The sequence below is a fragment of the Lutjanus erythropterus genome, chromosome 18 (assembly GCF_056507025.1).
Source record: "Lutjanus erythropterus isolate fLutEry1 chromosome 18, fLutEry1.hap2, whole genome shotgun sequence".
Taxonomy (NCBI): domain Eukaryota; kingdom Metazoa; phylum Chordata; class Actinopteri; order Lutjaniformes; family Lutjanidae; genus Lutjanus; species Lutjanus erythropterus.
In genome coordinates this window covers 25,672,401-25,691,547 of record NC_139334.1, presented here as the reverse complement: position 1 = coordinate 25,691,547, position 19,147 = coordinate 25,672,401, and the positions used below count along the sequence as shown (strand labels likewise).

The 19,147-nt window shown below is 39.2% G+C and overlaps 1 protein-coding gene across 1 annotated transcript; it reads right to left on the bottom strand.

Annotated features, from left to right (window-relative positions):
- Positions 1 to 10,147: 10,147 nt before the first annotated feature.
- Positions 10,148 to 16,322, bottom strand: tmx1 (thioredoxin-related transmembrane protein 1). The gene is made up of 8 exons (XM_084742709.1): positions 16,089 to 16,322; positions 15,350 to 15,465; positions 13,989 to 14,034; positions 12,951 to 13,079; positions 12,497 to 12,542; positions 11,300 to 11,401; positions 11,117 to 11,183; positions 10,148 to 10,960 (listed from the first exon to the last, which is right to left on the bottom strand). The coding sequence occupies exons 1-8, from the start codon at positions 16,292 to 16,294 to the stop codon at positions 10,725 to 10,727; spliced, it is 948 nt and encodes a 315-aa protein (XP_084598835.1). The 5' UTR covers positions 16,295 to 16,322; the 3' UTR covers positions 10,148 to 10,724.
- Between the last annotated feature and the right edge of the window lie 2,825 nt (positions 16,323 to 19,147).

The window sequence follows — 19,147 nt, the reverse complement described above, 5'->3', positions numbered from 1 at the left end:
AGGGAAACCACAAGCATAGTTCAACTCAAATGATTCTGCTGGCTTGTTGGTCTGGGGTTGTGATTCTTGCTTTGTCTTGGAAAGGTTCAGGAGTTTAAATCCGATTGAGCACTGGACAAAATCATCTACTGAGTCTCAGTACGAATGAACTTAGCCTATAAAACAGGGCTGAGACACTTTTTTTTTTGCTGTCCAGGCTTTCTAAAAACCAATCTGGACATGCCAAAAAGCAGATGTGGGTTGGCAGTCTACATAAGGTGTAACTTTTTCACTGACATGAAACAGTTGGGTAAACACAGGTGTTAACAATACTAATTAAGGTAAGATTCCATTCAGATCAAACAGGGCCCTTTGCTGACAAATGACCTTGGAACTTTGGGCAGAGGGCAGTACAGAATGCACAAGAACCTTTGGTTCCCAGAGAAAACCTGATATTTTTTGGTTCCAGGTGGGAACCAAGTTTTCAGGTTTCAAACCAGTTAATTTTTGGTGGAAACGCTCATAATGGTTCAAAATTAGATGCTTGAACCAGTTCCATGTTGGTTGGAAAGGCCTAACAGAGTCAAGGTGTTGCTATTGTGCATGCTGTCTCTCTGAAAAGGTTCTGGAAATGGAATGGGACCTTTTTAGTATGATTGCTAACACCTGTGTTTACCATGATATTTCATATTAATCTGGCTGCCATGAAAAGAATGACTGGACTTGTTTTACCACTTATTTCACCACCACTTATTTTATCACTGTCAAAAGCTAATTATTATCTATTCATTGTTTATATCTTCGACTTCAGCAGAAGCTAATTATTCATTGTATTTTCATCTGTGCAATATTGATCCAACAGTACAGAAATTTATGCAATAATTTAACTACTTAATATTTCAATAGTGCAATACACTGGTCACTGTGCACTGTACTCTTATTTATAATACTCGCCGTTGTGTCTTTACACACTCATTATATTCCTCATCTTCAGCATTGTTTGTTTATGCTGTTTATGTGTACCACTGTTGTGTATATTGTTGTATTCTTGACTTTTTTAAAATATATTTCTTGTTTTTTAATTTTTCTATATGTTGTTGTACATGGTAGTATAATGCACATATTTTTTTCTTTTTACACATACTTAGTATTGCTGCGGTGGCACTCTCGCTATCCACTGGTTGGGTCAAGAAGGGAACCCCAAATTTGGAAGACTCTTTTTTGATTTTCATGGTTTTGATCAAAATGTTCTGTCTCATGAAATCTTGCGGATCTGGGGTTCCCTTCTAGACATGGTGTCTGCTGTTGCGTGCTGACACTGACAGATGGATAACTGGATCAACGACTTTAAACAGCGGCCTTTAGTAACTGATGAAGGTTCCTATTAATGTTCTTAAATTTTTTCTCCGTATTTAGATGTTGGTTGAACAACGGCCAGAGATAGATGATGGAGAAAAGAAAACACAGACCACCTCCACCATGTTTAATCCACAAAGATGAAAAAAAGGCTGCTTTCTAACTTTTTACAGATAAATGGTTCTCGCAGGACAGTGATGCTACAGACATTTGATGATCTTATAAACCAGTGGTCCCAAACTACGGCCCGTGGGCCGGATACGGCAGCCCGCCTCCACATTTGGCCCGGCCCCCTGAACAATACCAGAGATGCATTATGATTTTTTTTTCAGTCTGGCCACGCGATCGAGACTAATACACGCATAGAACATGACATTCTATTCCACCCTTCTGCAGTCTGTGCCCCTATCTGAACCCCCCCACACAGAAAAAAAATCATAGACTCACACCTGTCAAATAGAACGGAATAATGGTGAAAACGTTAGGTAAGAGAAAAATTGATTCAGAATGCAGGGTATTTAACCTGCAGTGGACAAACGATTATTTTTTGTTCAATGCAAAGAAAAGGCTGTTTGTCTCATCTGTCAAGAGGCGGTGGCGGTATTCAAAGATTACAATCTGCGCTGACACTATGAATCCCGTCACAAAGACGAGTATGATAGCTTGACTAGAGAGCAGACAAGATCGACCAGGATGAAAAAGTATTTGTTTGTAGTGCACAAAAGACTTGACTTTACTCAGAATCAAAAGCTGCTGAAAGTATGGAGGCCATGATCAAGAAGTGTTCTTATAGTTGTTGTTGCATACATAATTTAAGACTAACTGAACAGAGCTGCAAAATGTTTTTGTACATGGAAATAAGGCAGTTTTGGAAAGAGGGATGGCAGAAAGAAAGAAAGAAAGACAGAAAGAAAGAAAGAAAGAAAGAAAGAAAGAAAACAATAGCAGTCCCATTGTCTGCTAATGATCCTTCACAGCATTTCAGATTGATGAATAAATCATCATTACAAGCCCAAACAGAGGAATCTCAATCTCTTCATCTTCTTTATAGGTTTTAATGGTCTAACCACATGGAGGACACTGAGGGGACACAGCAGCTCAGAGAACAAGTGCTGCCTTGTTGAACGCTCACACACTCGCACCTCACTGGCGTCCAGTAGCTCAGCGAGCGGGGCGGGATCATATAACACTGCCTTGTTTTTCTCATGGATTTTTGTGGTTTGAGCAGAAACCCTCCTGGCCACTGGCCCGGGGATTTATATTCAAAAAAGACCTCAATCCAAAAATGCTTCAGCCTCGTCCTGCATACTGAAGAGGAGCTCCACTCTCACACAATGAAACTTTCAAGGCAGGAAAAGGCAGTTTGCCAGTCAAGTTGATATAATTCATCATTTGTTGGAGTGTGCTCCCATCATCATTATGAGATTCAACAGAAAACGTAGCTGCCAAAATGGAAATTAAATTGATTTGTGCCGAGAATCAGATGGATTGTGCGTATGGAAACGGGACAGGGGAGTGTGGGAAAGCAGACTTTTAAAGTTTCTGTTTGTATTTGTGGTCGGCTGCTCACCACCGAGGTGGAAACAGTGACTCAGGTTGAAGACATGGACGTCCTCCCGCCATGACAGCAGATAAAGAGACAGAGCAGCTCTCAGATCAGTCCTCTGCCACAGACACTGACTGCAGACACAATGTTAGCACAATGTCCTTCCTACTTCTGCTCTGTTAAATCTCACAGGGAAATATTGTACTTTTTTTTTTACTTACTACATTCATCTGACATCTTTAGTTACCTGTCAGATTAAAATTCTGCACAGAAAACATTTTAAAAGTTTCTAAAATGGTAGCTCATTAAGGGTAGAACTTCTAATTTCTAACCTAGATAACATGGTTTAAAATTAGCTCCACCTCAACCAGCTACAACATTAATAGAAGGGGAGTCCAGGGACACTTGTAACATAGGGCAGTTGGAGCCGCGCTTGAAACTCTGAAAGAAAGTTATTAGCAAAAGGTTTTGTGCCTTTTTTATCATCCGTAGGCCTTTTTTTGGATACTATGCTGTGATCAAATGTCTGTTTTGACTTTGTGGATGTTTAGACCTGTGTAGGCGGAATAAGATAAGATAAGATAAGATAAGATAAGATAAGATAAGATAAGATAAGACAAAGTTTATTGAACCCACACTGCAGAAATTCACATTACAGCATCAAAAGGTGCAGGTAGAAAAAGGGGTGAGTGATAATAGAATACTTATAAAATAAAGATGAAATTAAAAATAATAAAATAACTTGAAATATAAAGTACTACAGTTTTTCAAACTAATACTCAAGACCACATACACTACAGACAGAGATCTCTGGACTGCAGTGGGTTTGTTCTTCGTCTTGGTGTGAAATATCTTCACCTCATGTCTCAGTCTGACACTGACTCTCACCTTCAGCTGCACTTCACCTCCTCAGTGGTTCATAAAAAGACACCAGAACCAACCCAGCACCGTAAAAATGTGGCTTCACACCCACCTCCTTCACATTTTGTTTATGTAGCTTTAAAACAGCTGTTCTGGATTTCAATATTTCACCTAAAGTAAGCTTCAGTTCTCAATATTCAGCCTGACATGTTCGGTAATTCTGGAAACGTAGTGAAAGTTATATGGGTTTGTCTGCATAGCATTAGTTTATAATGGCTGTTGGAGGGTTTTAAAAAGATGAAAACAGTTGCTTTAAGAAGAACACACATGCATTTAGACGACATCCTCTGCAAAACAGGTGCTATCAATCGCACCCTTTCTGATCACACAAAAAAGCAGCTGACTGTAAATGTGCAGCCACATTTTTCCAGTTTGAGAATCAGAGCGACAGCGCACGATTGATGTGGACACAGACAGGAAGAAGGTGAGTGAAGGTAAATAATGAAATCCGGCTCTCCACTCTGCAGGATCGTGGGCCAGTTGGCTGGAGACGCATCTGCAGCAGCCAAAAACTATAGTTTATATAAACAGCTCGGTTTATAGTGATGTTGCTTAAACTGGAACTTTGTGAATGGATTGATGTTTGTTAATAAATGTCTTTAAATTTTACTCATTTTTAAAAGTTAGTTATGAATTTAATGTAGGTTGCAGTGTTGTAGTTACGCCTTTATCACAAGCAAAAACCTAACTAGGCTACCTAGCTTTGTTAGCATTACTTGAATGGTGACCAGTTTTCAAACGTGAAAAAACAACCCAAAATCTGGAGTCATACAAGTTTCCTAAAGCCTCAAGATGCCAAGTTGACTTGAAAGACCATGTTTTTAGCCTAAATCTTCACTGTAGATCCTTAGCTTGGAGCCACGTTCATGTGCACATGCACACTGTTTAAACTGTGTGTGTGTGGCGTGACGGTGTGTGCTTGCAAGTGAACAGCATGTTATGCCAGATGAGCAGTTATGGTTGTTTTTTACAAACTGGTCACCATTCACTTACATTGTTGGGGAGCTTCACTGTTTTCCTGTGAAAGTCCAGCAGTGTTTTGTGGATTAAAAAACTAAACCTGACCTTCAATCGGCATGAGGGAGAGTAGATGATGGTTGAATTTTCATTTTGGGGCAAACTTTTCCCTTTGATCATTTTACTATACAGAATTCCAGCATTCCTTCATTACTGCAGAAGAACTTTTTCCTGTTTAAGTGAAAACAAGGACAACAGAAAGACAAAAAGACCAGAGCGAGCTAAATGAACATGAACAGACACCAGTAAAGCAGCAGCGGTGCCATCTGTGTTCACTTTACGCTGCAGAACAATGAAACAGCTGACTGCCCGTCCGGGGCACAGAGATCTATACGTGCCCGATAAATCACAGTCAGTATGGCAGCTTTAGTTGAGTACGCAAGCAGCTTTTATCAAGCATCTGTTTAATGTTCTGCATGTGCATGCACACACACACCTACACACACACCCACACACACTACAACCTCACTGCACTGAAGCATCAGAGGGGCCTGCAGCAGCAGGGGAATCCCTCCAACATCCTCCTCCTCCTCCTCCTCCTCCTCCTCCTCCTCCTCCTCCTCCTCCTCCTCCTCCTCCTCCTCCTCCTCCTCCTCCTCCTCCTCCTCCTCCACCTCCACCCTGTTAAACAGAGCACGTGCAGAAGGCTACTCCAGCTGAAACAATGGCTGATTAGACCGACTCCCATCTTAATTCAGGGGGCGTAACTCCACTCAACAGGGTGGAGGTAACTCCATATAATGGGACGCCCCAGGAGAACAACTGGAGGGAAATGTAAACTGTAGCTTCACATATTTTTCATTCTCCTGTTTTATTCCTTTTTAAGCTCATTTTTTATCTTCTATGTTATATAACACCTCAAAACTCTGTTTGAATGTGTCTCTTTATATTTCCTTGTGTTTTAAGAAAGTTAATGCCTTTTCTGTTTTATGTAAAGTACTTCTACTTTGTTGTTGCAAGGTGCTGCACAAATAACTTTGCCTGGTGTTCTAGTTTGAGCACAATCAAAAATGAGTACAAGAGTGACATCTGCTGGTGAGGACTAAAATATCATATATTTTAGTTTAGTTTTAATTATTTGTTTCCCAGTCATTACACTGTGATATGCAGTGAATGTACAAACCATTTATTGTCCTGATTCTTAAAAATCCTGAATTATCATTTGTACACCGTACACGCTGTTCAGCTTGCTTCTAAGTTTTAGTAAGTACATTTATTCAAGTACTATAATATTGCACTTTTGACTCCACAACATTAATTTCACAGTTACAGTTACTGGTTACTTTCCAGATCAAGATACAATATATGATATAATAAGAAATTTAACACACAGTACAGATTGTTTCAGATTAAACCAGAGGTTAGGGGCCTCAGTGACGTGTGACAACTCACAAAAAAATCTGTGTTTTGTTGGAATCTGTTGTCATGTTTCAGAAGTCAGTAACACTTTATAATAACTATCATTCATACAGGGTAAATTGATTGAGTTTATTAAGCTTAAATAACAAGTTATTTCACTGTTAAACATTGAAATAATTATTAGAAATTCTATAATTTATTTTATAATTACTTTGTGTAATATAAAATCATTAGTTTATAAATTATATATTGCAGCTGATAATAGATGATCACAGTGACAATCTGATTAAATTAGTAAACTAATAGTTTATATACTATATTAAGCATTTGTTAATTATTAACAAATGATTTGTAAATCTTTCAGAAATCACTACATAGAGAAGTTGACTGGATATTTATAACACTTTGTTAATGGTTAAATAATTAGTTTGTAAATGATCTAAAAACATTATTTTGATGACTTTTATAAAGTTGCAACTGATGATTATATGATTGATATGATATATGATGATTATAACAGCATACAAACTTATATGTGTAACTCATGTACGTTGCGTTTTGTGTAATCAAACATTATACAACAGATATTTATGGTACTTTGTAAATGGTTAATAAAGCATATATAAAAATTATTTGAATTAGATGTTTTAATTTCAATTGCAGTTTGTGCCCCAAAGAGTATAAGCAATTAAATATTTGAAAATTTGAGGAAAAATTCATACAGATTTATACTGAAAACCTTTCTTCCCTCATCTCCTTGTTCTTTGTGACCCCTCAGATTTATCTTGAGACGCTGTAAAGGGGCCCGACCCACAGATTGGGATACAAACTGTATATACAGTAAAGTAGTTCAAACTGGCTCCACCTTGAGCAGCTACAACAGTGAAAAACTGTTTTCACATTGATGCATCATCAATAACAATTTAATAATGTCGTATAGACTAATACATACTTTACTTTTGTTACTTACAAGTAAATTTGTCTGATATTTTTCTATTTTAAGTAGGATCTTTAGTTATTATTTTTAGATTCTGTATATAATATACAGATTAAATTTTTATTGCCAATTTTTATGTTTCTGATGTTTTTTAGTATTTAAGATCTTTTATCTTTGTTTACTTGGCTATATAAAGGTATTTCCGAGTTAAAATAAAGGTTGAATAAATGCATCAACATTGCTGTGCTGTTTTTTTTTTATTAAGTTAAGGATCTGTATACTTCTTCTACCGCTGCTGCAAAATGTACCAACCTTTGTAGTGTACAATTTCTTTTTTTTTCCCTCCAAATATTTGATACTTGTTTGTTTTTTCAGGATGTTCCTGAGGCTGTCCCAGCACCATCTACAATTTAAATTTCTTCCAGCTGTGAGCAGCTCTTATGTTTCCTTTGTGCATCACTGATGGAATATAAACACTGGAGGTTCATATTAGTGTCAGTGAACTATTGAAATCAGCAGAAAGAGTCAGACAGAGTTAACCCTTTATTTAAAGAAATGTTCAAACAATGAAGGAGCACAGCCGGCTCAGAGTAAAGTGTGAATGCTACAAGCCTTTATAGTGGTCGGTCGGGTAAAAAAAACAAAAAACAAACAAAAAAAAACAACAGAAAATTATTTTTACCATCACTGAAATGAGTAATTAGCTTTTTTTTTGGAATAGAAAGCAGGATAAAAATAAAAGCCAGTTATCAGAAGCGGCATCAAACCAACAGGGTGAAATGTGTATTAAAAACACTGGTCATACACACACGCTGACACACACCCACACAGACTGAATTGGTTACAGGCTGAGCTTAGAGTGGCATATTATTATTTGAAAAAAGTGAATTAAAGAGCCACGTGTTCACGATTTCAACGAGAAACCCAACATGGCACTCGTTTAGATAAATTAACCTCAGAAGTTGAAGTTTAATTTGACATTTTTAGCCTACAAAAAGTCCAGTTAAAAGTGGTTAAAACAAGATTACAGTAGGGTAAATTTTGCCTCCCTTTGTTGAGCAGACAGCTTCATTAGAGTCCTCTTACTATTCCACAAAGCGGAGCAGCGTTAGGACGGATAAGCCAGACTTTCCTGTGTACAACAATTCATAAAAAGGAGCTCAAGTCCCTAAATTGCTCCTCTCTTTAACAGCATGCATATACTGCCAACACGTCTGGGTTCTTTTCGTAAACATCCTTTAATAATTAGAGAATCATGAGTAAACATTAGCAACAAAAAATAACATAAAACCTCCAATTGATTGATTGTATGATACATTATGGAGACATAAACTATCTACAGAACATTCACCAGGCCTTTTATTTGGAGTGAATATTGTTCCTTTTTAAAATCAGCGTCTACCTATCATGATCTAGTTTTCTGCAGACTGCGAGGAGTGCAGCTCGCTCAAAGCCAACGTGTCGATTACTGAGCAAAGCGCACATGCTGTCAGAAGGGTTCCTGCCCCATACGTACCTGTGCAGAGGATGCACGCTTTACACAAAGAGAAAAATTAAGAGATTCAAGAAACGAAGATTTAAGCCTCTTTGTTAAAATTCTAATCTTTAAGATCTTCACGGAATTTGACCCTGCAGTATTTATATTTCTGTTATTTATGGTCCGTTTATTTCCTGATATAAGTGTTCCCTGTAGATGTAGTAGTTTTCACTGTTGGTGGTGGAGTCCGCCATTCTCACACTGGATTTAAATTGCCTTCACATGCAGGAGGGATTCTCAGGAAACAAGGCATACCAGTGATACAGAGTTATTGTTTTTAATTTTATCTCATTTATGTGTTTACTGTTTGCTCTCCTAACACCGCAGCAGAGAGACAAATTCACAACCAATATTTTCTACTTAGGGAAGAGTATCTGGGCCAGGCAAGCACAGATTTTTTTTATTTTTAAATCATGCATTTTGAGAATTAAGGCAAAATGTTGAGGGAAAAAGTCGAACATTAAGTATTAGTGTGAGGCATAAGAAAAAATGAATCAGAGGGGGGAGATATTGACTTTGTTCTCAACATTTCAACTCTATTCCCAAAATGCAAAATAAAAAAAAAAATCTTTCTCCTCAGATTAATTTTTTCCCCTAAGCTGACACAAATAATTCAAGTTTGACTTTTAAAAGCATGCAGATGGCGACTGAAGGGGTGGTTCTTATTGTGAGGCAATGCATTTCTCACTAAGGTTAGAACGGACATGGACTGTTTATAAAAAGTGCGCCTACAAAAATAAGACAGCAGTCATTGTCAGCATTGTGATCATCCCTGGATTTGAATTTCTGCAGGGGAGTAATGAAACAAGGAGCAGCCGCTCTTTGGCTGTATTCAGACAGAATGAAGCGTTGCAGTGAACAGCACAGGGTTGTGTGGTGGTCTGTGTGCGTGTTTACCTGTGCTTAGAACATAACCACTGTCAAACGAACTTAACCTCTGTGAAACAGAAAACAAAATCTTTTGTCGGACTTGCCGGCTTTTCTCGCTCCCTCTATTTATTCACTCTCCAGCTCTCTCAAACAAAATGGACACAAGCCAAAGGAAGCTTGTTGGTTTTACTATTTTGCAGCATAAACTGCAGCCAGACGCAGACGCTGAAGCTTGGTGTGCAAAATAAACCAAGCAAAGACACAACTGGGAGACTATCATTGATTGGTTCACAAACTCAGCCTGGATAGCACCCGTTTCCAGTGATATTTCTGGCTGGCTGAGCAGCCTGATCATCGTGATTGGCCACTACAGTGTTTCTCCAAAGAGCTGTATTTGCTGCAACTTTTCAACGCAGGCTGCTGTATTTTTTTTCAGCATCCCGTGTTCACCACCGCTGCAGCCTCAGCGATCTACACCCATCCAGTGAATGAGACGAAGGGCGTTTTCGCAGCAACGCTGGATTCTGTCAAAATACCTGCTCATGAAGCATTTTCTGTTGTATTAAATCACACTTGTGTCGTCAAATCAACCAGGAGTGAAATCTTAAGGATTACAACTGCAACATTTTGTGGACATTTCTTCAAACTCTTCATTGTGTGTGAATAATGTTACGGTGAGTTGAATTGTAAAATATGTCACTTAAAATAACCGTTTGTAGCTGAACAGTAAAACTTAACAAAATAAACCTCAAACCAAAGCCTGGTATAATGAATCAGAGACAAACACAACAACACACAAATCTTTAAAAAACAATGCATAGCATAAACAACATTGCAAATTCCATCTTTACCGCACTTCATACCCAAACCTCAGCCAGGCGAGTTGTTTCCACAAAGTGAAACCAGGTGTCAGGAGTGCTTCTGCTCTTTTTCCAGGTGGAGCCTGCTGCTCGGGCAGAGAGGGTGGTGCTGAGAGTCTTAAAGCGCTCCCGATAAAAACAAGGGAAGGAGAAGAAAAGAAGCGAGGTGTTCCTGGGGGCCCAGAGGAGGAGGAGGAGGAGGAAGAAGAGGAGGAAGAGGTTGGGGGGGAGAGATTTAGGGCTCCCTGCTGTAAACACTGCTGCTCAGGACCAAAGCTCCTCCGACTCCACGGTGCTCTTCTCAAACGAGTGGGGTGGGGGGGGTGGGGGGCATGTGACTCTCTAAGTGTCCTCCTCCTCCTCCTCCTCTTCCTCACGGTTGCCCACCACCCTCCTCCTCAAAGCTTCATCGGAGAAACCCTGTCCTTTAGGTTCTGGGCGGCCCTCTGGGGACCCTCTCCTCCTCCTCCACACGTCATCCTGCTCGTCCTCCTCCTCGTCGTCGTCTTCCTCGCCGTCAGCCTCGTGTTCGTCCTCTTGTTGCTGCAGTAACCTCGCCTGCTGCATCGTCTGTTTTTCTGCAGAATCACATTTTAGAGCAACAGTTAGTGACCATTCAGAAACCACATGCAAAGATTTTAATCTATCTGTGCTCCTCCTGTCATCTACATATACAAGATAAATATATAATGACCAGTAATGCATTATTTAGTATGACATCACATGAAACTCACTCTGGTAGTAATCCGGAGAAGAAAATCGTCGTGAGGGGAAGACAAAATCTGCGATGAATACCAGCAACTGCAAAGACAAAACGACAAAAACGTTCATTCACTGGCCACGCGTGTGTTAACACTGAACTGTAGTCTCGCTGTTTTTAGATCACTGTCATGAATAAGTGCTGCACAGGTACTCACCAGTCCCAACGCCAGACCGGAGAACAGAGTGGCCAAGCCGAAGATAACGTAAGAACCCCAAACAGGGATCCCCAGCTGCTCTGTCATGTAGTTATGACAACGCTGGAAAAACCAAAAAACATTTTTACTTGTTAACAAACAGTCAACAATAGCTCAAATATAATATGAAACTGTCTCTAGTCAGATGAAGAACATGAAATCATATTAAATGACCAAATTAATTTAATAAAAAGCTTGAATTCACTTCTTTCATTATTACAGTAAACAAATCTATGTTCTGGATGGCAAATGTTTGGCATTACTATAAAGTATGTAGATGACACAGATGAATCTTTTAGTTAGTTTTCACCACATTCACCTCTTTAAGAGGATAAAATCTATTTGACTGGTGACAGACTGACTAATCGGGACAATTATCCCGGGATGACCAGGGAGAAGTATAGAGTGAAAGAAAGTTGAATGATTTATGAAGGGAAAAAAATGTTGACGCTATCATGCTGACATTTATTTTACTAAACCTCAACCTGAATCTGTTTTTTATCAGTTTCTCCCCCAGTTATTGAGAATAACTGATAATATAACTGAACAAGAAACAGTTTAGGAACCGCTTATTACAAGGTAAAGAATATCGTAGTTGAATGACTTCTGATGTGCTGTAACCTGTTCGTCCAGTCATCTAATGAAATCTACAGCACAATCAACATGTTTTTATATTTCACTACCTAATAAAAATCCATCTAAAACAACCTGTTACTGTCTAAGATAACCATATACAATAGATCTCAGTGTGAATGAAATAATTACTCGTTACTTTTCTTTGTTTTGATATTTCCACTGACAGCCCTGCTCTCTAAATGTTTCTAGACATTAAGTCATACACTCATAGATCTCTGTAGACCTGCTGCACTAACGAAATGACAAGATATTTTTTTCACATCCTGTTTATAAACAAATATGACATATGATTTTACAATACAAAATGTGTAATTCTTCTACAGTATGATATGGGCACACAAGGGTACATCATTGTATTGACTAAACGTTACTGTCAGAAATCCAGCAGTGCTTTTAAATTTGACACAGACTGAGGTATGTGTTTCTGAAGCCCGATGCATCTTATTAATCAATCTCATTTTCACATGTATAATAATCTACATGTTGACAGTCGGCACTACCAGGAGTGAAAGCCTCACTTACCCGAATAAACATGGAGAGCTTGAACAAGGCAGACATCGAATTCATTCTGCCAAAAGAGGAGCAAACAACAGCATGTAATTCAACATAGATTTGTCACAACTGTAACATCACTACGATACAAAGCTTAAACACGCAAAAAAGTAACAAGGATGGGGTGTTTGTGGCTCTGATTTTAAACCAGCAGGAAGACACTAAGAATAGAGCAAACAGAGAAGCTATCTGATGTTGGTTTCTGTTCTTTCAAGAACTGGACCAACACTGTGACAAGAAATATCTGTCAGTTTGTTTGTTATCACTGTGGAAAGCTGAAAAAAGTGAAAAGTTATGATATCAATATAAATATACTTTTCAACAACCAGAGGAGCTTTTTGGTAATGATGTATATCATAATGCTTGTTGGAAAACAGAAAATCATCATTATATAACTGCCGTCATCATGATCATATAAACTCACAGAAATGAAGATGGCCCCAGCCAAGAGGAAACCGGCTCAACTGCTTTCCATTTCTGCTCGTCGACAAAGCTGAGGAAGTCGTCTTTAGTGCGAGCTCCCTGGTACTTCCGGAAGACGCCGTCCTTGCAGCTGAAACGCAAACAGGGATACAAACGTTCTTCTGAATTCTGTCACTTTTAGGAGCAGTGCAGTATTTTATCCACAAACACGACCCACATTTTCTGTGATGGAAAACTCTCAGACTGACATATTATTAAAAAAAACAAAAACAAAAGCGTCTGTGTTTAGCTGCTGTGATCCTGACAGAGAGTGACAGCGGCAGTCAACGTTGAGTGACAGCCTACAGAATAAAAAAAAGCAAAAGGGGCGATGTGATATGACTGTCAAAATATCCCCAATGAAGCAAACAGTTTAATACATTATATGAATAATCTAAATTAGGAAGAAACTTAGGGGGCATGTTGCGGAGTATTTGGCCACAATCAGAGGATCCTGACTTGACTATGCATTTCTAAGATCAACAACTGCTTTAACAATGAAAAATCAAAAGGAAACTCTGGTTATAATGTTTCACAGCCTGCTGGTAGTAAGTGATCTTCTATTACTACTTATTGTCTTTGTTACATTTAAGACTGTTTCTGGTTGACAGCTGAAACAAGTAGGTGATCATCAGGAAAATTAATCAGCAAAAATTCTGAGAAATTATTAAGCATTTAAAGGGATGGTCTGGGTTTTTCGAAGTGGGGTTGTATGGGCATATGTATATTAACTCCAAAAGTGGCATATTTCTGAAGCTCATGCTGTATTTATGCTAACAAATGTAGTTTTCCCCCCTAACAGATGATTATGAATGAGCAAATTATGCAAACAAAATAGTATTTTCAAAGTGTGAATGTGACATGATGCATGACTGCAGAGAGGAACAGAGCAAAAAGTGGAGAGTACATGAAACTTAAACTCACTATTTTTTTCAAGATGTTACACATCAACCACAGGAAAGTGGAAGCAATAAAAACCACAAAATAACCCAGAACTTACTGGTAAATAGTAGGAAGTGAAGTGATGATGAATCGCCCACTCAGACCTACAGAGGGAGGAGACTGTCAGTGTGCAGGAAAGAGCAGTGTGACTCAGAACTAAACTGAAAGGAGTTTCAGACTGGACTGAAATCATGTCTGATAGCAGCTACACTGCACCGCTGGCTACCATTAATACTGACATTTTATACAGGACTGGAAAAAAAAAACACAATACTGTAAAACCATGTAGCCCTGACATGAATTCCACTTTGTTAAAGTTCATACAGGTCTTTTTTGACTTTCAAAAGGTCTCATTTTTCAAGCCACAGTTTGTGGTGTTGCTAACCAAATATCCGGTCTTTCATTAAGTACTTTAAGAGTCTGCATGAGACCACTGTTCCTTTCCACTAGTGCAGTTTCTTCCTACAGATAAGCACGCTGCTGATTCATGCTTTCCAAATCACATAATTTTGAAGCAACTGAAACTGATGCAATAACAAATGCAAATATCTGGCATCTTAGTACTGCAAAAAGTTCCCTTGTGTTGCCTTCAAAACTCGTAGAAAACTGGCCTCTAGCACCTGAACCAACTGGCATTAAGTGCTGAACTGCAGTACATGACATTATACATACATAGTTTGAATGTAAATGACTGATTAGGTACACAGCTATGAATACATTAGGGGTCATGATAATATTGGTATGTCATCAGTATTGCCTGATAAAAGCTTTTATTGGTATTGGCCTGAAATCAACATTTCTGCTGGTATGCCAGGCTGATAAGCTGACGCTTTAATTATGAGCATGTGAAGTGAGTAAATCTGTGGTATGAAGGTTTTTTTTTTTTTTTTTGAAGTGTTAAAAAAAAAGAACAAATTTGCTATTTGCAATGATTGCTCAGCATCAGTCATGAGAGGAGGAACAAAAGCGCATTCCTTCAGCACTACAAATTGAATTGCCCATCCTAAGAGCAGTCATCCAGATCATTACGGCGGATTTGTGTGGAACAAAAAAACTTTCAGCAGTGGTTTTCTTATTTTGCCTTGTTGAACTGCATTATGTTCTACTCTGTGCTCATCATCAATAGAAGCTGGGTTGACAAATTATGAGAAATATCATACTTTAAAATCTAAGTGTGTGAATTAAATTACAGTAGAAAAAGAAAGGTCTCACGAATACTGGCTTCATAACAGAAAGCAGTGGTCACAAGGAGACCCTTTGCTGGAATACAGCCAACATCTCCATGATACAGCTTCTACAAAAACTGGACATAATGAGCCTCAAGTAAGTGATGTTTGCTACAGAGTGGTTGATGTTCTGGCTATTTACAGTATAGACATCCTACATGGCTGCCAGCTGGGAAAGGTCATTCAGGCCTACCGGGCTGATCTGTCACGTCCACCTTGGCTACATTGACCCCCATGTCCTCCCCCCAGTCCGCAAACTCCTTCCACACCGGCTGGAGCTGCTGGCATGCTGGGCACCAGGGTGCGTAGCTGAGGGGTATCAAGTTTCACAGGTAAAAACTCAGAAAAAAAACTGCACAATCATTCATGTACGCGTATAGATATACACAGAGACCAAGCTGAGATGTACTGAGGACCTGATTGGCTGTTTGTCCACTTTATTAGCCTGTTAATTAGCAAACTGGCTAGCATACAACTCTGGTAAGCTGGTTAACTGTTAGCTAGCTTAATATAGCAGCTGGTAGCATGGCGACACATTTTTAGCAACTTGTCAGGACTAAATGGGGGCAGATTTGATAATAATCAGATAACACAGAGCAATACGGCTTGAAACTGACGGGAAACAGCAAAACATGTCCCCGTTTCCACAAGCTCAGTATAGCTATGTTAACTGACAGGCTAGCTAGCCGGTTAACCGTCAGACATTTTTTCCAAGGATGGCGAAGTCATGACCAACCCTACTCTGCCTCTGATTGGCTCCTGACTCCAACCCTGTCCAACCTTTACGCCGCATGCCAAAATCTAACCAATCCGAACCAAGAAAGGCAACGCGGAATAGCCAATCGGAGTCAAAGTAGGGCGGGTCGTGACTTCGCCGTCCTGGAGGCAAACAAACTCTAGCCGTTAGCACTTGACGTTAGCGGGACACTTACAATTCAATCATCCATTCCCCTGCCAGGATGTCCTCCCAGTTCCCGTCGGTCACTTCTTTGAGGCTGTCCCGCTTTGCCGAAACTGGCAGCGACGTTAAACCTATCACCAGAACTAAACTGCATATCCATGAGCGGTGTTTTGTTCGCCGTGTTGAAGAAAACATTGTTGAGCCTAAACTGCTGCTCGCTGCTAGCAAACACGCCATGTCTGTTCACTTCCGCTGTGCGCCTTAACGTCTGAGTCAGGTGGGTAGTCTTTTTAACCGAGGACAGGATGTGAAAGTCTGGGATTACAATTTTTTGTTTGTTTGATTCTTTGTTTGTTTGTTTGTTTGCTAGTCGTAAATCTGCAGAGAAAGTAACATTCATATATGGCTGTGCAGATAGATAATGGCAGACGTACACATTAACTTGGGCAGGTTTTTCCTGCTAAATGTTTCCTCTTTTACATAGCATATTATTATTATTATTATTATTATTATTATTATTGTTGTTGTTGTTGTTGTTGTTAATAATAATATTTTATCATCATTATTATTATTACAACTAAAGGAGGACAAGTAAAGCAGCCTGCCAACCAATAAAACAGTCAGTATATTATTTCATGCTTATTAATTGCAAACGTTTATTACCAGCAGATGGTGCTGTTGTCCCTGGAATAATCCTGGAAGGAGGTGGCTAGGACCAGAGGTGGTGGGACCACGTCATTGGTTTGCAAGTCACTAGTAAGTCTCAAGTCTTGCAGTAGGACTGCAACCAACGGTTAATATAATTTATCAGTTAAACAGCCAATTATTTTCTTGATTAATCGATTAATTTTTCAGTCTGTAAAATGTCAAAAAATTGTGGAAAATGCTTATGACAATTTTCCAGAGCTCAAAGTGACTTCTTCAGATTGCTTATTTTGTCCAACTAGGAGTCCAAAAACCTAAAGACTCTTCATTTTCTGTCATGACAAAACTACTGAGCAACCACAAATAAAATTTGAGCATTAATCAATCCGCAAGTCAGGGCTTGATTGACATTTAATAGGTTTATGCTCCTTATAAATTTTGATACATAGTAAGAACAGAGTAATCAATGCTTTGATCCAGGAGGAGTTGTGTCCTTTGCTCTGTGTCTTCAAAGCTGTGTGTGGGGTTTTGCATATTTCATCTGCACGTGCAATAACCCACTGAGAGCAGAGTAAAATCAATTTCCTTTGACCTGGAGTGAAGTGCAGTCTTAGTAGACCCTGGCTTCTCAGGAATATCAAGTTCTCTGTGTTTCCCCTCAACATTTTCATTTATCTAAAAAAAAACTTTAACAGCTTGTCTTATTTTGGTGAAAGGGAGAACCTTGGATTCATAAAGTGTGTTGTATTTTCCTGTTTAATAAGGAAAATAGGTGTAAGACTATTTACTTTATTGATTAATTTACTTTATTTATTTTGTTTATTTATTTATTAGATTATTAGTGGAGGCGTCTGTTTTCCTCTTCTGTTAATCATCTGACAACCATAATCACAGTTTCTCTTGTGACTCTTTGTAAGGGTCCCGACCCGCAGGTTGGCATCCACTGCTTTAACCTGTCATTAGGATGTTACCAGATGTTACCACAACCTTGAGTATCTGCTGATAACATTACCAGTCCAATACTGTCTTTTCCTCTCTATTTAAACAACTAAGCTGTGAAGAAATTTGTATTGATGCTTTTTTGCTTAAATATATAATTTAAACCTTTAAATCATCACTTAGGAGCCAGTAGAAGTGTGTGGTATGGCTCTATCTGCAGAGACCCTGCTGTCTGCCTGTATTTTCTTATTTTTCTCATTGTTTGGCCATGCTTGGGACACTTCAGCAACCCAAAACGTTGGTATTTGATTTCCTGATGCATTTAGGAACTTGATACTGAGTTTCAAGTTTTGCAGAAACTGCTGGAATAAATACTGAGAGATTTCAGTCTGAGCACAGCCTGCTTGAATCAGTTTTCCGTGCTTATTTAGTTTTGCCACTAAAGAGCTTCCGTATTTTTAAGTATGTGCCAGTGTATTTGTGTCTAAGAGCGTCAATCAGCCTGCCTGTGTTTCTCTGCATGAGAGGATTTCACTCTGAGTGAATCTGCAGAATGAGAGAGAGCAGTTATTATTGCTGGGAACCTGCAGGCAGATTGCAGTGGCAGCCAGTTATCAGTGCACCTCACACTCTAAAAATACCCTCCAGATGACATCCTTTTGTGCCCCTACCATCGCCCCCTTTCTCCAGCCATCAGCTCTGCTCCACTTACAGCGCAAAATGAATCTCCTTCCTGCTCGGCAGTCATCTGCTTCAGCTCCTTCAACTTAATGTGTCGGTGAGGGACATAAGTGGCAGACCGGGGAGCTGTGATGCTGTTTTGTGTTGCTTTCTCAAACTCCATTGCTGTGCTCAAGCTGCTGCTGCTCGGAAGCAGGAACACCGTGGCGTTTTGTCTCTCTCTTTTTTTCCCCAGCCTTGTTGTTCAGTCGATCTGCCGCTCCAACACTTAAGTTCAAGGTAAAATATCTTGACAATCACTGAATGAATTTTTCGGCTGATTTTTCACACCTCGAACACTAATGGTGCCCTCAAGTATTAAAGGAGTTCATCTGAGAGACCCGCTGAAGTGATAAGATGCTGCTCTCACCAACAAACACACACTCCACTGTGCAAGATTTTTCTAATTTTACATTTAATTTGCTGCTGATTAAACTGTTGATGGCTGGCCAGAGGGTGATTGTTGCCATGGTTACTGCTGCGAAAAGCCAGTTGCTGCAGTCCTTCAACTACTTTTCTATGTAAAATTTTTCTTTAGCCTTGAGTTTGCACAGTTCTTCGCCCACTCTGTGGACCTTGACAGGAGTTTGCTTTGTCAGCTGCTGTCTCTGAGCTCAAGAATGAACTCTGAACCTCAGTAGCAGAAAAAAATGGTAATTTAAACACCTACAGTTCCATGACAAAGCAAAGTGATGAAGATGGCATGTGATATAATTTCAAGCTCCAGGATTTGGCTGCACCAGCTGTTCTTAATTTCAGACTTAGTCTAGTTATAACCCAGAGATC